General features: G+C 38.0%; 1 protein-coding gene across 3 annotated transcripts in view; it reads right to left on the bottom strand.

Annotated features, from left to right (window-relative positions):
* Positions 1 to 23,685, bottom strand: part of WDPCP (WD repeat containing planar cell polarity effector) — a 375,521-nt gene that overhangs the window by 178,105 nt on the left and 173,731 nt on the right. For all 3 annotated transcript variants that reach the window (XM_072635424.1, XM_072635425.1, XM_072635427.1), the window contains exon 11: positions 12,947 to 13,556. In XM_072635424.1, the coding sequence (XP_072491525.1) occupies positions 12,947 to 13,556 (610 nt within the window). The remainder of the gene's footprint in view (positions 1 to 12,946; positions 13,557 to 23,685) is intronic.

The raw sequence follows: 23,685 nt of genomic DNA, 5'->3' as shown, positions 1-23,685 counted from the left end.
AATTTGTATAATTCCAAGGCAATCCTACATCTCAGCATATCAATATATTTATTAGATGTCATTAATACCTCCAGGAATACTGGAAATAAAAAAAAAATCACCAAACATTATTTTGGGTGAATGTTTTAAAGTTTAATGGAGATATTCATATATTATATGCTCTTCTGAACTTCTGAAAATGGTTCTGATATACCCTTAAGTGGAAAAAAAGTAAGTTTCTTCAGTATAAATGACCATTTCCCAATCTTTAGTACTCTAATCTTTGTATTGTCTTGAAGATGATAAATTGTTGTTTCTTGAAAGAAGTGGTGAGTAGCCTTTACAGGGAAAAAAAAACTGGTCTTTTCACTGTTCTTCCAACTTCAAACCTTATTGTAAAGGAGTCAATAACAACCACATCACCTGCCTGTTCCCTCTGAAGATCTTTGCTTGTTTGGGGAAGATTAATTAGGCTGTTTTGCAATTAACAGTTTGTCAGTTTTTAAGCTTCATTTTACTTCTTCAACTGCACTTTCCTTTGTACCTGGATGTAACAATTTGGTTTCAAGGTGGATTTGAATAATCCTTGAAACTCCTGACTTCTATACCAACAGCCTTTGCAATATCTCTTACAGTTATTGAAGTAAACTCTTTAAAGAGTTGTAATTTTTTTATAGTTCCTTGGAGTAGTATCCATTCTTAAAAACCCAAGAATTAAAAACACAACATAAGAGAACAATTAAAAATGTAGGTATATCATAATCCCCATTACTCAACTGACAGAGAACTAATTAAATGTGGGCAAAATAGATAAATCCAGTTTCAGCTGGTTAAAGTTAGATACTCTGAGTCAGCCTGGTGTTATCAGAGGCACATAACATGACTATTCACAAAATGGAACCATGTCAAAATTATTGCTTGTCCCAAGTAATTCAGACATGATGCTATCTGTTCTCTCAAGAGTCTTTGAAGATCTCAGAACTAAACTATATGCCAGGTTATAGGGAAAAACCTGGCAATATGATCATTAAGGTGTTACCAGGGTTATGCAAAAGGCCATGAAGAATGAGAGAAATGCCACAGGTGGGTTTTTTAAATGTTAAAGTTGTTTGATGTTCAGTCATTTCAGTTGTGTCTGACTTTGTGACCTCTTTTGGAGTTTTCTTGACAAGGATACTGGAATGGTTTGCCATTTCCTTCTCTAGCTCATTTTACATATGAGGAAACTGAGGCAAACAGGGTCATACAGCTAGTAAGTATCTGAGGCCAGCTTTGGACTCAGGAAAAGGAGTCTTCCAGCACTCTCTCCACTTTGCCACTGAACTGCCCCTAGTTTTAATGGTAGGGACTATTTTCGTTTTTGTCTTTGTATTCTTAGCAACTAGCACAATTTTCTTAACTTTGCACATACTTAATAAATGTTTCTTGAACTGAATTGAACTAATGGGGTCCAAATAAAAGAGGTTTCTTACATTTAGTTTGGATCTTGCATTTTCTACTATAGTAGTCCTTCAATGGCTTTTCCCACAAGGCCTATTTTTCTTCAAATTTCACAAGGCATTTTGCTTACATATCACTTTTTCCATTCAACTGAGATATATTTTATAACATTTGCAAAACATGTCACCAATAAATAACACATCAAACAGCAATGATGCCAACAAGGAAGAAAAAAGGGATCGGCTGAAAAAGGCTAATATAGATGCACAGGAAACTCATTAGCAAACGGTTTTTTTTTTAAAGACATGGAAAGTGCTCAAAAGAAGAACTATAAACTCTTAACTAAATGAAAGACAGCTCCATGTGAGTAATAATTAATAAAATAAATGAGCATTAAAACACATAACACTGAGCTTGCACCTCACACCTATCAAATTGGCAAAGATGAACTTAAGAAGTCTGACATTATGGACAAATTAGAGAAGCTAGGAAAAACTCACTTGCTAGATTAATGGATGGGGAAAAAAGTTCATGACCAAACAAAGGATAGAGAAGATCATAAGAGGTAAAACAGACACTTTTGATTATGTAAAATTAGAAAGTTTTTGCACAAACAAAACCAATGAAGCTAAAGTTAGAAGAGAAGAAAGTAAATGGGAAAAAAAATCTTCGTAGCAAGTTACTCTGCCTGTCCCAATCTTGGAGGCAATACAGAATCATTGGAGTTTTCTGACTAAAGAGGATGGCATAGTCAGACCTGTGGTTTAGGAATATCATTTTGACATCCAAACGTAGGATAAACAGGAATAAAGAGAGACTTGTGGCAGGAAGATTAACTCATAGACTATTGTAATAGTTCAAGTGAGAGATGATGAGGAATGATCTATATCAGGGTAGCGGCTACGTAAGAAGAGAGGAGGCAATGCAAGAGATCTTATGAAGGTAAAATTAACAAGCCCTGACAACAGATTGGATATGGAGACTGAGAGTGAAGAGTCAAGGATAACACCTAGATTACAAATGTGAGTAACAGAAAAATTTGTGGTGCCCTCAATAGTGATAAGGAAGTTAGGAAGACAGGAGAGTTTGAAGGGGAAAATTATGTATTCAGTTTTTGATATGCTGAGTTTAAGACGTCTACAGGATATCCAGTTGGAGATGTCCAACAGGCATTTGGAGATGTGAGACTGGAGGTCATAAGAAAGGTTAGGAGTAGATAAGAAGATTTGAGAGCCATCAGCATAGAGTTGATAATTGAATCCAAAAGAATTGATAAGCTCACCAAGTAAAACAGTATATGGGGTGAAGAGGAGAGAGCCCAGGACAGAGCCTCATGAGACTCACAGTGGATATAACCTGGATAAATTATACAACAAGAAGACTAAGAAGTAATAGATAGGTAGCAGGAAAACAAAAACAAAGTATTTCATTCAAACCTAGAGAGAAGAGATTATCAAGAAGAAAGGTGATTAACATTATAAAGGTGGTATAGAGATCAAGAAGGATGAAAATTGAGAAAATTCCATTAGATTTGGCAATGAAGAGATCATTGGTAACTGTGGAGAAAACATCAGTTGAATGCTGAGGTGGAAAGTCCAATTGTAGAGAGTTAAGAAGACAGCAAAAGGAAAGGAAGTGAAGGCACCTATTGTAGTTAGCCTTTTCAAAGAGTTTGACCACAACTAGGAGGAGAGATATGGGATAATAGCTGGTAGGGATATATGGATCAAGTGAGGGTTTTTTAGTGATGGAGGAAAGATGGGCATGTTTGTAGGCAATAGGGAAGTGGCCAGTAGACAGAGAGAGACTGAAGATAAGTAAGGGAGTGGAGATGATAGGGCAATCTATTGGAGAAGATGGGATGGAATGGGATAACTTGCACACACAGAGGAGTTTGCCCTGGCAAGGAGAAGGGCATCATGTGAGATACGGGGAAAGGAGGAGTTAGTGGCAAAAGTCATGCAGGTGAAGTGAGATAAAGAAGAAGGGTGAAGAGGCAGCTCTCAGCAAACAGCTTTAATTTTTTTTTCTTTTTTCTTTTTTTTCTTTTAAGCAAAATATGAGGTGAACTTCTCAGCTAAGAAGGTGATGAGAGGGGAAACCATGAGAAGTTGGGTGGGGGGAAGAAAAGGTTTGGAAGAACCATTGCATTGAGTAGGATAATGAATAAATTTCGTTGTTATTCAGTTGTTCAGTCATGTTTCAATCTTCATGACCCCATAAACCATAGCATGCCACATCCCTCTGTCCTCTACTACCTTCTGAAATCTGTCCAAGCTTCATTGTTTCAATGACACTATTTATTTCATCCTCTGTTATCACCTTCTCCCCTGCATTCAATCTTTCCCTGCATTAGAGTCTTTCCCAGTCAATTCTGTTTTCTCATGTGGCCAAAGTATTTAAGCTTCGGCTTCATTATTTGTCCTTCCAATGAACAGTCAGTTAATTTCTTTAAGTATTGATTGATCTGATCTCCTTACTTTCCAAGGAACTCTCAAAAATCTTCTCCAGCACCATAATTCAAAAGTGTCAGTTCTGTGGTATTCAATTTTCCTGACAGTGCAGGGGTGGGGAACCTGTGGCCTCAAGATCACATAGCCCTCAAGTTCCTCAAGTGTGGCCCTTTGACTGAATCCAAATTTCACAGGACAAATCCCCTTAATGCAAGGATTTGTTCTGTAAAACTTAGACTCAGTCAAAAGGTCACACCCAAGGACCTAGAAGGTCCTATGTGGCCTCAAGGCCACAGGTTCCCCACCTCTGTTAGAGTGTAACTCTTACAGCTATATATTACTACTAGAATAATCACAGCTTGGACTATATGGACCTGTCAGCAAGGTGATGTCTCTGCTTTTTAGTATGCTATCCAGATTTGCCATAGCTTTCCTTCCAAGGAGCAAGCGTCTTTTAATTTCATGGGTGCAGTCACCATCTGCAATGATCTTTGAGCCCAAGAATAAAAATCTGACACTGCTTCCATTTCTTCTCCCTCTATTTGCCAGGAAGTAATAGGAACAGATGCCATAATCTTCTTTTTGTTAATATTAAGCTCCAAGCCAGCTTTTACACTCTCCTCTTTCACCCTCATCAAGAGGCTTCTTAATTCTTCTTCACCTTCTGCCATCAGATTGGTATCATCTGCATATCTGAGAATGTTGATATTTCTCCTGGCACCCTTAATTCTGGCTTTGATTCATCCAGCCTGGCATTTCATATGAATAAATTATTGTTGTTGTTGAGTTCTTTCAGTCAAGTCCGACTCTTTGTGACCCCATTTGGGGTTTTCTTGGCAGAGATACTGGAGTCGTTTGTCATTTCCTTTTCCAGCTCTTTTTACTGATGAGGAAACTGAGGCAAACAAGGTTAAGTGACTTGACGAGGGTCACACAGCTAGTAAGCGTCAGAGGCTGTATTTGAACTCATAAAGGGAGACATAAAAGGATTGACTTGCAGTACTGCAGTTGAAGATATGTAACATAAATCTGCAACATCTTCAGTTCACATGGTTTCATTATTTTCTCCAGATTCATTCAGCAACACATTGTAGGCGCAAAGACAGAACGTGATAGCGGTGATAAAAGGCTGAAGCTTGGTATGGCAAGATTGGCTAGTCAGTAAGTATAAAGGACTCAAGGGGAAAGGGGGAAAGAATAAGCTTTTACGTAGGCCTACTATGTGTCAGGCACTGTGCTATAGGATTTTCTGAAATATTATCTCATTTGATCCTCACAATAACCCTGGGAGGTAGGTGCTATTATTATCCCCATTTTACAGCAGAGGAAACTGAAGCAATCAGAGGTGAAGTGACTTGCCCAAGGTCACACAGCTAGTGTTTTAGACCAAATCTGTACTCAGGTCTTCCTGACTGCAGGCCCAGTATTCCATTCACTGTACCACCCAGGGCAGCCAAGTATAGAGTTGAACTTGGATAAAGATGGAGAAAGGAGGAGAGTATAGCTATAGGAGAGGCTAGCCTAGTAGTATCCTAGAAAAGGGTCTGAAGGTCACAGCATGTATAAAGAGCAGCATTTGATTTGAGATTAGGGAACTTCAGGGTTCATGACCATGGAAGTGGTGCATTACTGAATGATGGCAAGATCAAGGGCATCATCATAGTCAAGTGGGACTAAGGTGGGGTAGAGGTGGAGGTCATGAGGAATGAATAAGTGGAGGAACTGTGAGGCTAGCATGTTTAAGGGAGTATCAACATGCATGTTTAAGTCCCCTTGTATGTGGAGCTGAGGAGGAGGGAAAGATTGTGAGGCAGGCAATGCACTAACTGAAAAAAAAAAATGTTGTGTCCTGGAGGATGGTAGATAATAGTTACATAACTTTTGATGTGGTGGCAGATATGGATGAAGTGAATTCCAAAGGAGGAGAGTTAACTGGGTTATGGTGGTGGAGAGAGAACTTGCAAGTGGCATTGGGAAGAAAGGAGTATTCCAACCCCTCTCCTGACCACTGAGTCAGAGAGAATGAGTGAAAGTGCAGCCAGTGCTAGAAGGGGAGGCCTGGGAGCCTGTGTCACTGGAGCGATCCAGGTCTCTGTGAGAGTCAGAAGATGGAAGGAGTAGGAAAGGGAAAGATTTAAGATGAAAGCAAATTTGTTGTCCATGGAGCAGGTATTCCAGAGAGCACAGTGGAGAGAGCGGGGCATAGCTTTAGCATGAAATATTGTGGTAGGGGGTTGAAAGGGATAGGAATAAGGAATCAGGCACTGGTATACAGGAAGCAGGACTAGAATGGTGACCACCAGGGGTTTAGAATCATGGGACTGAGGAGAGTTTGACTAGGGGCAGTTTGCTAATCATTAAGTAATGAGTTTAAGTAGATTGTCCTTAGGGGTTGACTTCATGGTGGAATCTTATACTCTTACAGGATGGAGGTTTATATTCTGTGGTTGTCTCATATGTCTATGATTTATTTAGCAGAAATATAAATCTTATCAGCATATCTCTCTTTTAATTGCAAACTTGTTGGAATCCACGTGACTCAGGGTGACCCTAATTTTGTTAAAATATCTCATATAGCTTCTCCAGTAAGGATACTATCAGTTAACACTCTGGTAGAGAAAAATCAATGAACTCGCTGTTTCCTGATCTTGTCTTGTACTCTTCCTCTTCCAGGCATTTACAAAGACTTCCAATGCCTGAAATGCCCTCTCCTCAAAATCTGCCTCTATAGCTATTATGTCCTTCCAGGTCCAGATCACGTGCTACCATCTATGTGAAGTTTCTCCCTGCCCCCACTGAGTGGTTCTGTCCTCAAATCCAGAGCATTTTGTCTAAATCGTTCATTTTGTCCCCATCACATTCTCTCTCATTATATTTACTTGTATACAGTTCCTTTCTCTCCATATGATTCTACATTTCTCAAAGGAAGGGATATACTACATTTTATCTTTGAACTCCTAGAACCGAGTACAGTGTCTTCAGAAGGACCAGAGTTTAAGAATACTTTGAAGGACCAGGTTTCATCACTGTTGACAGAGTGCATATTTATTTTTATTCACAAGGCAAAGAAAATAAGAGTTGGAAGGATGGAAATGTTTTACTTCAAAGTAAAACTATAATATTTGCTTGCATTTAAAGTGTATTGATACAGATAGAAATTATATTAAAATTGTTATAAAATTATATCAATTTATGTGCCTAGTTGTTCCAGTGTCAATTAATATTTACCCAATATGCTGTCCAGCCAAACTGGACCATTTGCCAGTCTCTGTACATGATATCCCATCATCGCCCTTCTTGACTTTGGATTAACTTTACACCATTCATGGAATGTTCTCCCTGCTCACCTCTCTATCATATACATCATAGCTCCCTTCAAGGGTCACCTCGAGACCAACCTCTTAGCAGAAGACCCCTTTGAGTTCCTCAGGTTTGTTGTTTAATTTGTTCACCTGGACTCACAGCCCTTTTCTAACCCAGCTATTCTTAAGGAGAACACAGTTCTCATAGCTGGGCTGCTGTTGTTATTGCATCATCTTCTGCAAGTGATAAACTCTACTTGGGTAGCTCTAATCACTGGGGGTGTTCCCTCTGATGGTACACAATATGGCCCATTCATGCTTATCCTGCGTGGTTCTCTAATTCCTTTTATAAACTCTCCTTAGATGTCTACCCAAGATTCTGGGGTCTTCTAGGGAAGTTAACCATATGTAGGTACCAATGCTATATTCCTTTTAAGCTTTTTTTTTTTTTTGCTCTAAGATAAATCATCATCATAACCAATGGACATATTAAAAACAAACAAACCTCAAAGGAAATTGTTACAGAATAATGGACAACCAAAAATAAATTAAGTACTTGACTAAATTTCTATGTGTTCCTACTTATAAATCAGGGCTAATAAAATTTCATAGATAATTTAAAGCTTTACAAAGCTCATTTCAGTCTTTTCAATATAACTACTATTGTTTCTTTTTTTTTCTTTCTTTTTGGGCAACTGGGGTTAAGTGACTTGGCCACGGTCACACAGCTAGTATGTATTTGACACCAGATTTGAATGCAGGTCCTCTTGATTCCAGGGCCAGTACTCTATCCGCTGCACCACCTGGCTGCCCCCTACTATTGATTCTTAATCTTTCTCTGCTTGGTGTATTTGTCCATAATTCAAAACTGGAAGGGACAGCTTATATACTGAATGAAAGAACTGAGGTTCAAAAGGATTTTGGCGTACTACAACTACAGGTCTCATCTAATGAAATAAAATTTAGGACAGGGGAACATCTGGTGGGTGGACCCATGATTTTATTAGAACAGGGAGCTCCTGGTGAAGAAACTTTCTCTACTAATTCAGCTAAAGACCTCCTCTGCCTCTTCTGGTCTTAAAGAACTGCCTTACAGACTGAGAGGTATAGCCCAGGGTCATATAGCTGGTATATGTCAGAGGAGGGGTTTGAACCCAGGTTTTCCTGGCTTTGAAGCCAACTCTCTGTTTACTCTGCCATGCTGTCTTTCAATAGGATGATATTTGAAAGGGATAAATGAGAAGTCTTACATTTGGGTTGGGAGAAAGGGGAAAGGGAATGAGTATTTCTACAGTGCCTACCATGTGGCAGGCACTGTACCAAGAACTTTGCAAACATTCTCTCTTTTGGTCCTCACAACAAACCTGGGAGGGAGCTGGCATTATTATTATTATCATTTTAAAGTTGAGGAAATGGAGGCAAATAGAGGATAAGTGACTTGCCCAGGATTACACAGCTAATTGTCTGAGACTAGATTTGAACTCAGGTCTTTCTGACTCCAGGTCCACCACTTTGTCCTCTGTGCCACATAGCTGCCTCTAATTGGGTATTAAAAACTCAGTTATACATGTACAGGAGGAGAGGCACATGATTAGATGATAAAGCATACGGAAAGGAATTATAGGTTTTAGTGAACTCTGTAGATGAGCTAAATTATGATAAGGCAGCAAGAAAATCTAATGAGAGCTCACAATGAATCACTGATGTACAGTGTGAGAGAATGTGACAGTCCCCCTATATACTGCATTTTGATCAGACGTTATATTCTCACCCAAGTGCCACATTTTAAAAAGTGAATTGATACTGCAAGGACAAAAAAGGGAAGGAGTTGATCCCAAAGGGCAACACTGCCACCCATGGGTAGCATTCATAGGAAAGGATCTTATACCAACAGGGAACCCCATTGTCCCTACCTCCCCAGCTAGCATATAGTAGGTAGCTTGGATGCAGACTGGGAGATACATGATTCCAGCTCAGATCATGGGTCCCAAGCCACTCAGTGACTCACTTACATAAGCTTTAGACCAATAGCTGACATAGTGCTAATTTAGGACACCTCAAACACCAGTGAGAAAAGGCAGTGGGATACCATGGTGTGGATCATTGAAATGATGGTATTCTCTGAACTGCCTAAAAAGAAGAAATGAGGAATGCTGCACTTAGCATAGTGGCTTACACATAATAGGTGCTTAATAAATGTTTAATGAATGATTGCTTGAATGAGGGGCAGAGAGCCAAGAAACTATACTAGCTGTGCCAAAATGTAAAGGCAGCTGGGAAGATGGAGCTGCTAGGTCTTCAGGTCAATTACGGCACAACATGCATACATTCTGGGGACTCGGACTGAACCAGGGAAACCAAGTTTCACCAGGTCATAGGTACTCTAGACTACATAAAGAGAAGGCTGATCTGAGGGTGATGAAATTCAAATCTAAGCCATAAGAGGATCTATTAAAGGAATGTAGAATGTTTAACATGAAGATTAAGAGAGGATAGGATAGCTATCTCCAAGTGTGTGACATTGTTATGTGGAAGAGAAATCAAATTTGCTTGGTCTCAAAAGGTAAGATGAGGTTCAGAAACATATACTGAAAAATTTTTAACAATTCATGCTGTACAAAGTAGGACGGGTCATCATTCTTGGGGCTGGTGAGTTACCCATCTTTGGAAGTTCTCAAGTAAGGGAAGAATGTGGCCAAAGTTTTGCTAGAAAGTAGTTTCCTAATTCAGCTTTGTGTTGGACAAGATGACTTCTGAAGGTCCTTCTGATTCTGAGACACTATGATTCCATGATGAAGACTGACTCGTGAATAACACGTACTCTTTGGTTATTTTTTCTCTTCCAATAACAATGATAGATTTTTAGTGAGGGTGTCATCCACACTTGTGCCTCGGCAAATGTGTGATGTTTGGTCAGCTTTAAGAGAAGTGGTCTGTAGCAATAAACCTGAATTTTCCTCTGTCGTGAAAGCAACTGACCTATGAGATTCAAAATCAAAGTCTTGGTTTAATTACAACCTGGCTCTACTATATTAATAACTGAAAAAATTTCCCTTTTAAATTCTGGTCAATCACAGCTAAATTGTAGGCCACACCTTTAATGTCAAATTTTCCAAAGGTTTGCACAATGAACACCTGAAAAAAAAACAACCCAACCTCATAAATATGCCCTGAGTAAAGTGTACATGCAACTACCTGTTTATGTTTGCAATGACTTAATTTATACATGAAAAATCCATATGAATACCTAGGTTTAGAAATAGGTTCGTACAAGAAAAACACACATGATTTTAGCTACAACTACAGCAGATGCTAATAAATGTGAGGCGTTTAGTTTTATTTCAGTGCAACTTTTTTGTGGAGAAAAAAAAAGATGTTAAGTGTTAGATTTGATATATTCACTATTCCAAGGAAGAAAAAAATGACTAATCACAGCACAGTAATTATTAACCTTATTAATGCATGAAAACTGGCAAAAGAGGAAGATAACTATCAGTGCAGAACGGCATGATTTGACCTTTAAAAGATGCTGCAAGATAGGAGCATTTCCCGAGCCTCCAAAAATCATAACGATAGGAAAACAAATTTAAAATGATATATTTCAATTGGAGAGGTCACCATCTTCCCATCTGGGAGGCCTGGTTTTTCTTGGATGTTAGGCTTTCAAGAGACCTTCTTGGGAAAAAGAGGTGACAGCCAACTCATTGCCTAATTGATTTAGGAATAGTGCCCAGGGAGATAGTCCAATTAAGTCTACAAGCTGGCAATTAGCAGGAAGGCCTCTAAATCCCTGCACTGAGAGCTTGTTTGCTTTAGTAAGAACATAAATGTGCTAGAGATAGGCAGGGAGAGCTGGGCTTTCTGGAAAGCTGCTGTGAATAGTCCCACAAGGGAGGACTGAAGAAAAGCTAGGTATACTGGGCAGTGAGCCTTCTGCTTAATAGTTAACTGGGTCATTTAGATGATGTATTTTTTTTTTTTTTATAACAGACAACATGTGAAACATCAAACATCCACTATAGTGTCGAATGTGGAGATATAAAACTGTAAAACCTGTTGTTTAGCAAAGTAGGGCTGGATTATTTTTCTTCAGTGACAGTCTATACATTTATTTTAACCTTTCAGCATTCTTCTTGGACAACAAAGACATTTTAGATATATTCAGGTACATTCACATCATTTGGAAAGACAGTCCTCTAAATACAATATAGTAAATCTGTTGACTAATAGATAATTATCTTTCAACTCAAATGAGATGCTATAGGGAACTCTCAAAGTGCTACATAAAGGTTAGCTATTATTATTATTTTAGAATAATACAGTCAGATGAATTAAATCAATTTCAGAAGCTAAAAATAACTGTTACATTGCCTAAGTCACCGTCTTCCAGGAAACTGTATGTTTTTATGTGAATTGTCAACGATTTAATCGATGAGATAGATTCATAAAACTATTCGCACAAAGAGGAGCTAAGTTTGTCAGAATTTTAAAATATGCTTCCTTTCTATTTGCAACTGACCATAACATGTGTGATCATCCTACCATTTGTGCATTTAAAAGAGAAATTAGGAAAGATTTTTCTCAATACAGGAACTAGGTGGTACAGTGGACAGAATGCTGGGCCTTGGATCAGAACACCTAAGTTCAAACCTAGACTGAGACACTTACTAGCCATGGGACCCTGGGCAATTCACTTTACCGTTGTTTGCCTCAGTTTCCTCTACTATAAGATAGGAATAATAATTATATCACAAATGAGATAGTATTTTTAAAAGTGCCTAGCATATAGCACATAGTGCTATATAATTATTCTTTTTTCTTACTTTTATCATGTGTTCTTCAGCATTGATAATTGACAGCACCACAGTACTAAACTGGAAGCCAAAAGACCTGGCTCTAAATATTGACTTGATAAACTATCATAGGGTAAATCATCTAATCTTTCTGAGCCTATATCTTCATCTATTTAATGAGAAAAGACAAGATGGTCTCCAAGGTCCCCTCAAGGTCTATAGAAAAGAGTCCTGACTTAGAGTCAGAGGAGACCTAAATTCAGATCCTTACTAGAACACTAGCAGTCTGACATAAGTAAGTTAGTTTTCTCTGAGCCTCAATTTTCTCATCTGCAAAATGGGAATAATTTACCTATCATATTTTACTTCATGAGTTTTCATGAGGATCAAATGAGATAATATATGGAAAATGTTTTGTAAACATTAAATCACTATGTAACTATCCGTCATTGTTATTGTTGTTTCAATATTAAATAATCTAGCAGAGGTTTCCAGTAAACTGGACATTTCTGAGAGGATATGAGAAGAATTACACAAAATGAGAAAATATGCATGACTTACAATCTGTATAAATGGGTGGAAAACTCATATTTATAAGGTCATAGATCTATCAAAATAAGAAAGTATTCCAAGTTAGGAAGTTTTTTTTGAAGTTGATACATTTCATAATTATTTTAAAAATCCAAGGCATTTTTGGTTGGGATGCTTTGTTGAGAACTGTATTAAATTTCATTTTTGAACATTCAGGAATTCTGATTATGGCAACAGACAAATCAATGTAATTATTGTGATAAATGTCTGAAGTCCCTGTTGGGATATTAATGAAAGAATCTTGATAATGAAATCACATGTAGAAAGGATAAAGCCTAAACTGATTTGATCAAAAAGTGAATGTATTATGGGAATAGTTTTATGCCCTTAATTCTAACGCCAGTAATAGAAACACTTCAATTCACCACTATCCTTTTCTTTTACTCACCTAGTTTAAACAGAAGTACACCTACTGGCCCTCTGTCAAACCTAAGGAACAGGAGATCATGAACATCAATACTGTTTGGAGTCTGAGGAACAAAGTGAGGAGCTGTCCACTGCATTTGAATTAGGCTACTGGAGACATCAAAATGTTTACTAAGTTGTAGGGTCTTCCTTGGTGAGCAGTCTTCTGCCAAAAGTTGTACTTTAACAGGTGACAGTGCTATGTCAAAAATCTGCAAATCCCCTTGGGAACTTCCAATCAGTAGGATGGCCCCACCTGGGTGGCAACTAATGAATGCAGGCAAAATTTCAGCCTGAGCCAGCAAAGTCACTCTTCGATGGGCTTCATAGAGAATGACTGAAGAATCTTCACAGCCTAGAATTAGTTTGTCTTCAGCAACATTCCTGCAGCAGCTGATGGCTTTTGATCGTAGTGGTATTCTGGTGACTGTTACACAGTGGATTTTGTTCCGAACACACTCATAAATGCAGCTGTCAGCCATGGGCTCTTTGTCTACACTGATGGAGTGCTCTACTGTGTGCACCTGATAAGGCTGATTAGTGCTAAAGCTAGCATCAAGTGGATTCCATTCTGTACGGATGAAACTCAGAACCTGTATGAAAAAAAGTATATTCAGATAAATATTTACTTTCTTCTTTCATTGCATAATGTACTTTATATTAACTAGTGTGCTAGCATCTTATTAGAAGTCATTCACTTTTCAATTTATTTAAACATAAAAATAAAATAGCAGCAGAAATAGATCTTTATCATTAAAAATATGGATTTAAACTTTTTGGAAGATTTATGAAAAATATAAAACAAAAAGACCTCAACAAATATCTGTGTACTAAATGTAAGACATAACTGAATAGTCTAAATAGTACAATTATTTTAGGCAAAAGAAAGAGAAATGGCACCAAAATTTCTAATGCTATTTGTCTGGAGGAAAAAGATAGACCCAGAGAGGTTAAACAGTTTGATTGAAGGCAGATAGGTAGTAAGCTTCAAAGGTGGGATCTTAACCCAGCTACTCTGAGTCAAGTGTTCTTTCCTCTCTACCATACCACCTCCCATTATCACACTTGTTATCAAACAAGTGAATGTAAATATTAATGATTATTTGGGACAAGTAGGGAAGAGATTGTTCAGAATATCATTCTCTGGGCAATGTAAATATGCTATAAGCTTCAGTGGAATTATTTTCTTCTGAGGACTGGTGATGATGGTGGTAGTAGCAATGGTACAGAGAAGCATTCAAGAAAAGATAACATGGAAGACAATTAAATGAGGGTAGAAGAGGGTGATAATGGCTTTAGAATGCTAGAAGATGAGTGGCCCATCAATCAATCCACCAATCATCAGTCAATAAGTTATTAGGTATCTACTATGTGCTAGGTACTAGGGATACAGAGTCCAAAACATATAGTCCCTGCTTTCAAAAGGCTTACATTTTGTTGCCCACCCCTCCCCACTCCACCTGGCCACACCCCTTTGGGATTTGGAGAGGGAAGGTGTTTCCCTAGAAAGAGTTCCATGGTGATAAGGCCTTAGAGAAGACTCACAAGGGAACTGGGTAAAGTCACATAATACAAGTAGGTAGATGACCACAAAGCATGAAGCTCTCAAGAAGATGATCTGCCTTTATTCCCCAGACTCCCTATGGCTCACGAAGGAAGCTTGCCAACCTGAATGCCACCCTGGGGCAAAGACTCTACCCTAGTTAATCATTAATGATAATCATCCAGTTGTTTTTAAAGTAAGAAAAAAATTACAGGCTAAGACCTACTCACTATTGTAGGCTGATGACATTGGTGACACAGGAAATTAAAAAAAAAATACTTTAGTAACAAAAGGAAGAAACCAGTTAGACAGCTAGATGGAGAGAAAAGAGCGCTGGACTCCAAGGTACATGACCGAGGTTGTAGGCTTGGAGTGAATCAGCCATGTAACTCGGGAAATTAAGTCTTTTTAGTGTCTGTTTCCTTGTCTGAGGGGAAAAAATTTTTTTTCTGCCTATTTCATAGTTTGGTATGGATCAAAGAAAATAATGTAAAAACACTCTGTAAATAATACCAATGTATTAGTATCATCAATACTAATCATCCTCAAAACAAGAACAAAAAATGTAACAGGAAGAATGTAATGGAAACTCACATTTACATAGCATTTTGAAATTGATGAAGAACTTTTTCTACAATAGGTCAGGTAGGTAATAAATAATAATTTATATAAGCCCAGTACTTAAGGGTTATAACATACCTTCCTCCCAATAAACCTGTGAAGTAGACAGTGCAAATCTGACTATTCCAATGTTTCAGAGAAGGAAGCTGAGGTGCAGGGAACTAGTAAAGTCACATGGCTAGCTAAATTTGGGATGGATTTGAACTCAGGTTTCCTAAAATGAGATCCAATGTTCTTTCCTCTATACAATGTTGTCTCCCAGTAAAAAAAATTAACACTGGATATTCATTTTAATCACACATATACATATATGTAAGTATATATATATTATATATACACACGTGTATTTATATATATACATATATAAACATTATTGAACAAAACTCAAAACTAAAAAGTAAAAGCAGGCACAAAAATATCTCTGTTCTTGAAATAGATGTGTCCCAATGACAGACATCTTGGTCAGAAACTTCATAATTAGAGGCCAAAATAATATGAAAGGCATGTAGTCATGTGGAAGATGAATTAGACTTTTTCTGCACAGCCTAGGAATAATGGAGGGGAAGTTACAGAGAGATTCAATATAAGAAAACCATCCTAATAATAAGCATTACTCAAAAGTGGAACGGCTGTGTCACGTTCCTTGTCATTTGAGGTTTTCTTTCATATTTTTAAAATGGTGTTGCTTTTCTAAGCTGTAATATATGATTGTGACGGAATATTATTGCACTGTTAGCAATGACAAGCAGAACTGTTTCAGAAAAATCTGGAAAGACTTAGATGAACTGCTGCAAAGTGAAGTGAGCTAAATCAGAACACTGTACACAGTAAAAGCAATACTGTATAATGAAGAACTGTGAATGACTTAGCTATTCTCAGCAATACAACGAACCAAGACAATCTCAAAGGACTCACAATGCAACATGCAATTTGCCTCCAGAGAAAAAACTAATACTATCTCAGTACAGATTGAAGCATGCTCCTTCTCTCTCTCTTGTCTTCTTGTACGAAATGTCTAATATGGAAATGTTTTACATGACTGCACATGTGTAATCTATATCTGATTGTTTACCCTCTTGGGATGGAATGAAAGGGAGGGAAGGATAGAATTTGGAACTCAAAACTTAAAAAAATGTAAAAAAATTGTTTTAACATGTAATTAGGGGAAAATAAAATATTCAAAAAAATTGCTGAACTTAATATCAAATAAGGATTTCTGTATACAAAGAAGAATCGAAAAAAAAGACCATACAAGAAACCATGAACGTTTTAGGAAGTTAACTTTTCTAATACATTCAACATGTTATCTCCAAAGTCGTCCTACTTGACTGTATTTTCTATTGACCTTTGTTCTGTTTCTTCTATGCATTTTTTTATTTTTGGAGCCCCATTACCACTTCTACCCTCTACAAATTTAAAGAAAAAAATAAAACCCTTAGATCTGATCCGTAGAGTTAAGCAAAACATATTCTCACATTGGGCATACATTCTTAGATATATATATTCTAGAAATGTATGTGCCGTTCATCACCTCTGTGTCAGGAGGTAGGTAACATGTTTTATCTTTTCCTTTGGAGTCACAATGGGTCATTATATTGATCAGCATTCTTTGGTCTCTCAAAGTTGTTTTTCTTTTAAAAAAAAAGTCATTGTTACTAAGTAAATTGTTCTACTAAGTAAATTGTTCTCCTTCTGCTCCTTTCATTCTGCATCAGTTCATATAAAACTCAGGTTTCTCTGAAACCATCCCTTTTGTCACTTTTATGATACAATAAAATTCTATTACATTTATACAGGATCTGTCCCACCATTTCCTTACTAATGGGTATTACCCCTTAGTTTCCCAATCTTTGCCACCACAGGAAGAGACTCTATAAATATTTTTTCAGATATGGGTCATTTTAATTTTTTTAAATTTTTGGGGGGTATGGTAAAGGCCTAGTAGTAGTATGATTAAGTCAAAGGGCATGTAATAATTTGGTGACCATTTTGGTTATATTTCTAAATTACTTCCTAGAAATGTACTGTTCCACCAATGTATTAATTTGTCTACTTTCCTTTAGTGTATACAATTGTCATTGTCTTTGTAATTTTTGCCCAGGCATATGAGGTAGGAATGTCATTGTTTTAATTTGCATCTATCTTGCCATTTGTGATTTGAATCATTTTTTCATGATAACTGATTGCTTTATTGGAAAATTGTTCCTTCATCTCCTTTGTCCATCTCACTGGAGGTTTAAGAGGAGGTTGATAGGTACTTTTGGTGAACTTTATAGAGGGAATTCTTTCATGGCTGAGTTGGACTAGATGACCTCTGAGGTCTCTTCCAACTCTAAGATCTAAGACTCTGATTCTAAAATAAATTTTTGTATCTGATATATTAAAGATGAATTACAGGGCTTCTCACACACACTTTCTCTCTGCACACTAGTGTCTGATAAATCTGTTATCACATGTTCCTGTTCAAATATCTTCAATGATTCCCCACTGCCTACTAAATAAGGTCTAAACTCTTTTGCCTTCCATTCTAGGCCTTTCACAATTTAAGACCAATTTATCTTTCCAATCTTATCTCCTTTGTCTTCCCTAAACATATACTCCAACCAAATGAGATCACTTATTGCCCAAATACACCACTGACTTCCCACCTCCATATATTTGTTCATAATGTTGCCTCTGATGAAATGCCCTTTCACTCCCTCCCTTGTGAAATCACATGGAGCCATTAAAAGGAAGTACAAATACTACTTCTCTGAAGCCTTACTTGATCCTTAAGCCAAAAGTGATCTCTCATTTCGCTGAATTTCTACAATGTTTTCTACCTTTCTTATAAAATTCAGACTCTTCCTGCAGAATAACTATTTGTGTACTACTCTTATCATCCTTAATAGACTACAAATGCCTTCAAGGTACTATCTTGGTAAACCTCACAGGAACTAGCATATTGCCTGTGATATAACAGGCATTCAGTAAAAATGTGTTGAATGAAAAGATAAATTAAATGCTAATGAAAATAATATCTGACTTCCTAAAAAGGAGTTCTATTTCTAGGCTATCCATCAATCAACAAGCACTTATTAAGTGCCTAATATGTGCCAGGAAGAAATGGATGAAACAATGCCTGCTCCCTGAGTCGACATTCTAATGGGAGCAAGGGAAGATGAGAAGTACAAATTAAAACATCCAGTATAAATACAGGCTGAATAAATACAAGTAATGTACAAAATAGTTAAAAGCAAGATAACTGGGAGGAACGGGCAATAGTGGTTGAGAGGATCATGGAAGGCTTTATAATATATGAGCCGAGTAAAAGGAAGAGAGGCTCTCTGTGAGGCAGAGGTAAGGAGGGAATGCATTTTAGTCATATGAGATGGCCAGTGCAAAGGCACAAAAAAAGAAGGAATGTGGCGAACGGTAAGAAGACCAGTTTGTCTGGATAGTAATGTTCAGCGACGCTGGAAGAATAGGTTGGAGACAGGCTGGGAATGGCTTTCAGAGCTAAACAGAGGAGGCTATTTTTATCCTGGAGGATAAAGCTCCTGCTGGAGTTTAGCAAGGAGGGGAGAGGCATGGTCAGATCAGAATTTAAGGGAAATTAATTTGGCAGCCGTGTGTCTCATGGACTAGAGGAAGGGAAGACTTCAGCAGTCAGACCAATTAGGAGGCTGTTGCAGTAAAGGAGTTCTTAATCAAGGAATTGCTGTGCTATACACTAAGACTATGCCTCATATTCACACCTCTAGAAAGAACCAAAGGAAAAATAATGGCAAGACTATTTCCCAAACTCAAAAACTAATGAAAGCGACCAATTTAATCAATGTGTTTATGTTTAACAATAAGAGAAAAAAGAAACCTTTAATATCAAATTACTCTCTAGCATATCTTTCAAAGAGATAATGGCAAATCACGAATAAACAGTCAGATGGAGCTGTGGGATTCAAAAACAAGAGGAATCAGAATATTAACTCATTATTATATAAATGGGAAAATCTAAGAAGAAATATCACAAACAAAAATACCAGCCAACTGAGGTGAGAATTAGTAACTATTAATCTTTGGGATGTTAGATTAATAATCTAATACTCAAATGTGTCTGTCATCAATTTGGGAGCTCCCTTTGATGATGCAGAGAGCAACCCATCCATTCCTGCCCATCCTTGTTCATGTTCTCCCACAAGTTTGCCAGATGAGGTCTTTGCCAAATACTGCAGGCCTATCTTGATTTCTCCCAGTATCATGAGGACGCCAGTAGAACACTGTGGCCGTCCCTCACTTGTGCCAGCCCATCTTTTCTTTCAGGCACATAAATCCTTTAAGACTGTTCTTCTTTAGAGTAGCTCATTGATCATGGTTTGCAGCCTTCTCACAACCACCATGCATCTCTCCACTGCTGTTGGTGTGATACTCATGTTTAGGTCTTCAGAATCAGTGGCATTCCAGGCATTGTTGCCATGCAGTAATCAATCAATCAACTGCTATGTACTAGGAACTATGCAAAGCTCTGGGGATATAGCAATTCTGCTATAAATGTCAGCAAAATAAGAGTCTTTGTTTGGAGAAGTTGGAGTCAGTAAACAGGCTTTGTATTTCCCCCATGCAATCCAACCCACTCTCTTCCTCCTTTTTAAGGTTGAACCAAGATCACTGTCCATGTGTACTATCTGTCCCAAATAAAGACACTGTTGAACAAACTCTATAGTATGTTAAAACGCATGCAGGAATCTGGACAATAGACATTTTCTATCCATTTGGTCTTCTTATGTATATTTATGAATGGGCCAAAAAATCTTGGAATGATTCCATCTATTCTGTACACATCTTATATTTACCTAGTTATTTACAGCTCCCTGGTTCAGGGACTGTTTTTTGCCTTGCACAGTGGCAGGTACACAGAGCCTTAGAAAAGGTTGTTAACTGATTCCATGTTTCTTCCCGGCAGCTCTGCAATGTGCTCCAATGTCTTCCACCAATGGGAGTATCTTGAGGAATTCACCATCCACAGGAACTCTCAACTGGACCTAGACTCCTTCAATCACAATGGAGGTATGCACCTCCCGGCTTTGTGCTTCACCTGATTTTTCACAATAAGTGCGGTGGGATCATACATTTTGTATTCTTTTTAGCTAACTGAGAGATGATGAAGGGGTAGACCATTGTTGAAAACTGCTTGCAAAAGTCTGCTTGTTCCTTATGAGTGCTCTTATCTCGGAGGTCTTCAGTCTGTGCACTGATGACTCCTGTAAAGACTACATAGAGGGTAGAGTAACTCTGTAGGTCAGTAGATATTGGTGTTCTTTCTGTCACCTTTTGCAGTATTAATAAGATCTGAGATTTTCTTCTTACTTTTGTTATCTTTCCTTTCATCTGATACCTTGGATAGCAGTCTTTTTTTGATGCTCTCACAATTGCTCTCCTATAAGCATAAATCTCTGTCTGTTTCTTGTTCTTTCCTTGTCTCTAGTAGGCAGTGAAAAGAGAAATGAACTGAGTAGCTCCACCCTGTCTCGGCTCAGTTATCATTATATCATATGTCCCAAACAAAAGTCCTATCCATTTGCTGATGAACCACTGAGAAAGTATTTATTAAGCACTTATCAGGTGCCAAATACAGTGTGAAGCATAATGCTAAGCACTAGGGACTCAAAAATAAAAGCAAGACAATTCTTCCTCTCAAAGAACTCATACACTAAGAAACACAAAACATTTTATAAAAGAGCTCAGCTTCAGGAAGGGAGGGAATAAACATTTATTAAGCACCTGTCATGTGCCAGGAACTGTGTAAGAGCTTTACAAATATTACCTTGTTTGATCCATGGGAGGTAAGTATCGTGGTTATCCCCACTTTAGAGTTGAGAAAACTGAGGAAAACAGCAGTTAAGTGACTTGCCCAGTGTCACAGCTGGTAAGCGTCTCAGGCTGGATTTAAATTCAGGTCCTCCTGATCCCAGGCCCAGTGCTTTATCCTCTGGGCCCCCTTTTCAGGGTTAATAGTAAAGCCCAGAAGGTTTTAGGACATAGTAGCAAGGCAGATTTTAATATCCCTCACTAAAACATAAGTTCCTTAAAAGCAGGGATTACTTTATTGTTATGTCCCTAGTACCTAGCACAGTATCTAGTACATGGTAAGTGCTTAAAAAATATTGGATGATTGATGGATCCAAGTGGCATGAGCAGCAATGCAGGACATGGGGCTTCTAGGGCCCTCATCCATCCCCAATGGAAGTGAGGCTGAGAGAAGAAGTAGTTCTAGGCTCCTGTACAGGTGGAGATTGATGGGGGAAGTCAGTGGCTAGTTGGGAGGGGGAAAAGGAGATTGGGGGATCTGAACTCTTGCTCTAACAAGCTCTTTAGTGCCCAGATGAACTGTGGATCTTCTTCCTTCAATGTAGTTTTTAAAAAATTTTTTTATGTCCTTAGTCCTTGCCAGCCTCAGTTCATTTTAAGTTCTAGCATTTGACATTCGTTCCTTTTTGCTTCCCTTTGCTTTAATCTTCATAACAGTTTTTTAAAAAAATCTAAATTGCTTTAGTGAGTTCTCTGTGTATTCACCCATCTCTTCAGACAACTCCAGTTCTCCCTCCTCATTAGAATGCTTTATTTCCCTTTGGGTCTTCAGAATGTAATCCTTGAGAGCTTAACCCTCCTGGGGTGACTTCTTATATAGCACTGTAGTCCATGGCATCCTACCTACCTTTCCACTGAACCCTTTCAAATCTGCTCTCTTGAAATCTAGCATGCAAATCAGATTATGCTCAGCATGTCCTTTCCTATCACAAACTCTAGGGAGAAATTATTTCCCCTCAAGTTCCCATCATTTTCACTCTCCTCCCCCCCCCCCCCACTAAAAACAATCCCAGTTCTTTCCTCTTAGCAAAAATCAGATCCAGAATAAAAGTTTCTCTTATGATTTTCTCTATCTTGTGAAGGATGAAATGGTAATTAGGACAAACTGAGATGTCATTAGCTGAAATGTCTGATATTGGTAGAAAAATATCAGAGAATGCTAGCCTATGTCTGGATAGTTGAAGTCTTCTATCATGCCTCTGGGTCATGCTAGTGACCCTTTTGTCAAATTGAGAACTGAGGCTGAGGAACAAGGACTGACCTAGAAAACAGTGGATTCATGTCTCCCATTTCACACTGATCCGGAGTATATGCTCACTGAGTGGAATGGTAGGTAGATTAAAGCCATGTAAGTTAAATGTACAAATAATGTAGTATATCTTGTATTTATGCATTTCTGAACTTGTTTTATTTCCCCAGTGAAATGTAAGCTCCTTGAGGGCAGGGACTCTACTGTATCTCTACTACATCTTATTCCTAACATATAATAGGTGCTTAATAAATAACTTTGGTTTTTTTTCTCCAAAAAAAATCTTATTGAGAGTGAAAGAACCTGGATTTGAATTTGAACAATCTAACGCTTATTAACTGTGGGAACTTAGGCAAGTCACTTAATCTCCACGAGCCTCAGTTTCCTCTCTACCTCATAAGTTTGTTAGAAAAGCACTCTGTACATTTTAAAGCAGTGTAGGTAAAAAGCACTTTATTAATCATTATTATTGAACGTCAAGCAAAAGAAGTGTGGTCTCTATTTGGTTAAGTCAAAAGGGACTACACAAAATTTTTGAAGAAAGCAGTAATATAACCAGATCTATATTAGGAGGAAGAGGTTGGCAGTGTTGGGAGGGATGGCTCTATAGGGGGAGAAAAGGGGAAAATCTGTTTGTTAGGAGGCAACTGCAAGATTTGCGGAGTAATGGGGGTGAGTGAATCGGGGTGGGGGGATGGATGAGAGAAATAAGAGATAATATGTAGTTAGAAGTAATAGGACTTGGTATCTAATTAAATATGAAAGGTAAAAGAGAGGCAAGAATCAAAGACAACATTGAAATTTTAAGCACAGGAGACTGGACAAATGGTGATGTCACTAAGAGACATGATCACATGAAGATAAGCTTAACTGGAAAAATAATACGGTATGTTTGGGACACATTGAGTTAAAGTATAGGTAGTAGATCTATGTGGTAATGCCTTATTGGCAATTGGAGATTCAGATCCGGAGCTCAGAAGAGGGCTCAGGTCTGGAGATATATATTTTTGGGAACCTTCTGCATAAGGGTGATAGTTGAAGTCAAGGCAGTGGATGGATGACTGATAGTCAATATGAAGAGATTAAAAGAAGGTCAAGGATAGAATATTGCATGCTTTCCTTCTGTGTTTGTCCTTTGTTGTCAAAGAAGACCATGCCATCAGAGAAATGATGATATGACTTGCACTTGACTTTGTTTTGAGTGAGGGAGGGCTGTGCAGGTCACCAGCCTCACTTCTCCTCCAGAGCCATCTGAATCTAGTGACCAGATATTCATCAGGATGACTGGAGATGACCCAGGATGCACTGGGAGACCTTGAACCCTGTAGGCTAAGGTCTTTGCAGATACTCACTTAGGGTGAGGCAACACCCATTCATTGAATAGGCCTGTTTAAGAAGTAGCCAGGGCATGGTCCTTTTAATGAGGCCAAGAAAAAGAAAGACATCAGGCTGGGTGGGAAACAGC

This window comes from Notamacropus eugenii, chromosome 1, assembly GCF_028372415.1.
Source record: "Notamacropus eugenii isolate mMacEug1 chromosome 1, mMacEug1.pri_v2, whole genome shotgun sequence".
NCBI lineage: Eukaryota > Metazoa > Chordata > Mammalia > Diprotodontia > Macropodidae > Notamacropus > Notamacropus eugenii.
Note: the sequence above shows the minus strand (reverse complement) of the source record. Positions and strands in the feature narration are given on the sequence as shown.